The sequence below is a fragment of the Macrobrachium nipponense genome, chromosome 3 (assembly GCF_015104395.2).
Source record: "Macrobrachium nipponense isolate FS-2020 chromosome 3, ASM1510439v2, whole genome shotgun sequence".
Taxonomy (NCBI): Eukaryota; Metazoa; Arthropoda; class Malacostraca; order Decapoda; family Palaemonidae; genus Macrobrachium; species Macrobrachium nipponense.
The window spans coordinates 106,898,169-106,899,778 of NC_087202.1; the positions used below are offsets into that span (position 1 = coordinate 106,898,169).

Below are 1,610 nucleotides of genomic sequence, written 5' to 3' on the forward strand. Positions count from 1 at the left end.
ACGACTGAGTGACCTTCCACCTCTCTTGGAACTCCCTTAGACCCAGGAGAGCTGCTTTCAATTCCAACACGTTGATGTGAAGCAGCTTGTCCTCTGCATTCTAGACACCTGAGAATAGGAGCTTTTCAAGATAAGCACCCCAACCTTCAGTGGATGCATCTGAGAAAAGGAACAGATCCAGAGGGGGTGAGTATACATTGACACCCACCATAAGGCCACTGTAAGGCCATCGTAAGGTTCTGGTCATCCAACCACCACCGTAGGTCTCTTCTTACCTCTCTAGATAGAGGTATCTGCTGCTGAGGGGAATCTCCCACCGGGGACCAGAATTCCTTTAGTCTCTATTGCAGAGAGCAAATATGGAGACACTCATGAGGGACCAGCTTCTCGAGGGATGACAAGATACCAAATAGTACCTGCCACTGGAGAGCTGGCTGCTCAACCTGAGCAAGGAATGACCAAGCCACTGTCCTAATTCTACCATCTCTGGGCCACTGCTGTATTTATTACCACACCCAGGTAAAGAGTCCTCTGGCTGCGGGAACAGATTGCACTTCTATGGTGCCGAGGCTTCAACAAAATTGGAGAGAATGGCCCCTGTCCCAAACTAAGTTCTCCCTGGAACTTGCTAAAACTAGCCAGTCATCATTTTCCAATCTCTCAAGCAGCAATATTCCCATAATCCACCTCAGCATTCCCATCTGTTCTCTCAAGCTTTATTTCCTCTTTTCTTCGTAGAGCCCATGTTTCCCATCCATACATTAACTCTGGTCTTATCACTGTGCTATTGACCTTGACTTTTAGCTTGATTGGCATTTTCTTATCACATACTACTCCAGCTACCTCCTTCCACTTCCCCTATGCAGCTTTTATCCTACTGCCAACTTCAGCCTCACATCCTCCAACTTGGCTTAAAGTAGATCCTCGATCCTAAGTATATATTTAAACTTTTCCACCTCTTTTATAATCGAGGTTCTTCATTCTTGCATTACTATTCTGCCTCAATCTTCCCTACTGCTCACCAAAACCTCTCTTTTACTCACCTTCACCTTTAAGTCACCCATTTCTAAAGACTCCTGCCACTCTCCAACCCTTCTCTGAAGGTCTTTCCTATTTTCAGCAGTAATCACCAGATCATCGTACAACAACTCCCACAGCTCTTCATTACTGATCTCTTCACTTAACACAACCATGACCAACACAAACAAAAATGGGCTTAATGCTGACCCATGGTGTAATCCAACATCAACTTCAAATTTTTGTTTCCCTAACTGCTATTACGTATTACTTTTGTGCTCGTTCATTGATATATCATCTCGACTAGCCTAGCCAACTTTTCTAGGACTTTTCTCTTCCTCAAACACCAAAACATCACTTCTCTAGGGATTCTATCGTATACTTTCTCCAGGTCTATAAATGCACAATAGAGCTCCTGGTTTCCCTCTAGCCTCTTTTCCTTTAGCTGTCTTACTATAGAGATGGCATCCACCATCCCTCAACCTCTCATGAGTCCACACTGCTGTTTCCCTACCTTTACAATCTCTCTTAATCTCCCATCCAGTATCCTCTCAAAAAACTTTCAATCCATGCTCTGTAGTTTAATTCCCCTG

The 1,610-nt window shown here is 44.3% G+C and overlaps 1 protein-coding gene across 1 annotated transcript; it reads right to left on the minus strand.

Moving 5' to 3' along the window:
* Positions 1-660: 660 nt before the first annotated feature.
* On the minus strand, positions 661-1,193 carry LOC135222470 (uncharacterized). The gene is made up of 2 exons (XM_064260557.1): positions 1,044-1,193; positions 661-858 (listed from the first exon to the last, which is right to left on the minus strand). Exons 1-2 carry the CDS (start codon positions 1,191-1,193, stop codon positions 661-663), a joined length of 348 nt encoding a protein of 115 aa, XP_064116627.1.
* Between the last annotated feature and the right edge of the window lie 417 nt (positions 1,194-1,610).